General features: G+C 21.6%; 1 protein-coding gene across 1 annotated transcript; it reads right to left on the reverse strand.

Moving 5' to 3' along the window:
* Positions 1–96: 96 nt before the first annotated feature.
* Positions 97–2358, reverse strand: PRSY57_0621500 (coronin binding protein, putative; the record flags this gene model as incomplete). The annotated part of the gene is made up of 7 exons (XM_020114623.1): positions 97–169; positions 290–364; positions 492–553; positions 656–1336; positions 1455–1510; positions 1689–1764; positions 1983–2358. Coding segments are annotated over 7 exons (1399 nt in total), but the record flags the coding sequence as incomplete, so codon positions are not given.
* Positions 2359–2387: the final 29 nt, after the last annotated feature.

Consider the following 2387-nt stretch of genomic DNA (forward strand, 5'->3'; position numbering starts at 1 on the left):
ACATATAATATATATATATATATATATATATATATATATATATACAAAATACCGTTTTACATATTTCTCTCGTTCTTTCTTTTTTTTTTTATTTACCAAATTTGCAGGGAACATTTGGATGTATATAAATACATTCCGACCCGAAGGCACAATAGGGCCAATTTCGGCACTAAAAAAATAAAAATAATTAAATAAAATCAATATAAACATACATACATATGAAATATATATTTCTTTATATTTGTTTCTATCCTCTTTTTTATATTTAATAAAATAAAATAAAACTTACATTTTCAACGGGATGAATGTAACGGCATTTATCTCCAAATTGACAATTTGGTAAATAAAGACATTTCTTTTGTATCTAAAAAGAGGAAACAATCAAACATATATTTTGAACATAAAACATATATGTATGTATATATATATATGTATATATTTTTATATGTATATATTTTTATATGTATTTATTATTTATAAAATATATTTACCTTTATTATGACGTTGGATGGGTCAACTACATTTTCTTGGTTAGCTACTAACTGTTTTCCATCTTAAAAAAAAAATAAAAATAAAAATAAAAATAAAACCCACATATATATATATAATATATATATATATATATATATATTATATTATTTTATTTTTGAATTACCTTCGTTCGTATTTAAAGCATTATTAAGCATATTATCATTCATATGATCATTTTGTATATTATTCGAGACCTCTCCAACCGATTGCACATTTGAAACATTATGGGAGTCACTTGGAAGTACAACATTAACATTTGGTTGAATCTGTTGTTGTGTTTTTATTTGTTTATCTATATTTGTAATGTTAGTATTAAAAATTTGTTGTTTATTAGCTTTAGGTGTAAAATACTGATGTGTATTAACATTATTTTCATTATGTGTGTTGCTAAAAAATGTTTGTTGATTTCTCATATTATTATTATTTTGTTTTATAAAATTTTGTGTGTTATTTATTTGTTCATCTATAGGAACAGTACCAACTACATTAGTATTATTATTATTATTAATCAGATTATTTTTTTGAAAACCATAATTATTATTATTTACATTATTATTAAATCTATTGGTATTCATAAAATTAACAGATGATGATACACTTGTATTATTAATATTCTGTAAGAATTTCCCATTTTTTTGTTGAATATTGTTTTGATATCTTGAATTTACAAAATTATTGTTCATATTATTACAAATAAAATTGTTACTGTTATCCATCAGGTTTTTAGTACCCACTACATAATTCCCCTGATAAAAATTCGGAATATTGTTCATGTTGTAACTTGACATCTCTTGGTTGTTCATCACTATAAAAATAAAGGAATAAATATATAATTTACACATATATATATATATATATATGCAACATATTTCTTGATACATGTATATGTCCAAGTACATAATTTATATTATTTTATTGTTTACTTGTTGGTGGCTGCATAAATGGATTTGGATTATCCCCTACAAATCGAGGATTCGGTCTGAAAAAAAAAAAAAAAATTAAAATAAATAAATAAATAAATATATATATATATATATATATATATATATATATATGATATCCCGATGTATTTAATTTTTAGTCGCACAATATATATAAAAATAAATATATACACACATATATATATATATATATACATATTCACATTTTTTATTTACTTTAAAACGGCTTTGTTTTTTTTTTCGCTATTATTATATTCATCTGCGCTATCACTAATTCTTTTATATGTTATATCTGTAAAGAATAATAAAAAGTAGGAATAAAAAATATATGTTGCTTTAAGAAAAATATAGTTTATATATAATACAAAGAATCATCACACAAAAAAAAAATATACATATATATATATATATATATATATATATATATATATATATATATATATATATATATATGTATATGTATTTATTTATTTATTTATTTATTTATTTATTTATTTATTTATTTATTACCTTTTATGTTTAGCACATTGTCGTGGTGTGTTTCATTTTTCTTTTCTTTCCTTTGCCCATTTTCCACATATATGACCCTACTAGGTGAAAACGATTGACTGTGACTTTTTCCTAAGCGTCTATATTTATCCCTCATTCTGAACATATCACTATCTTTACCTCTGTCACTTCTTTTATTTCTTGATTTATTTTTATCATAATGAATTTTTCTAGTACTAGAACTAGAGGAACCTGATCTCATACTCAAACCCCTCTTTTGTCTTCTCTTATTTTTATTCTTGGAGAAATACATATCCTCATTTGAATATTTACTACTAGCAAGGCTCCTCGATCGTCGTCTTGTATCAGACAAATTTCTTTTATCAAATTCATCCTCCTAAAATATAAAAAAAAAAAAAAAAAAAA

Source organism: Plasmodium reichenowi, chromosome 6, assembly GCF_001601855.1.
Source record: "Plasmodium reichenowi strain SY57 chromosome 6, whole genome shotgun sequence".
In the NCBI taxonomy this organism is placed as follows: Eukaryota; Apicomplexa; class Aconoidasida; order Haemosporida; family Plasmodiidae; genus Plasmodium; species Plasmodium reichenowi.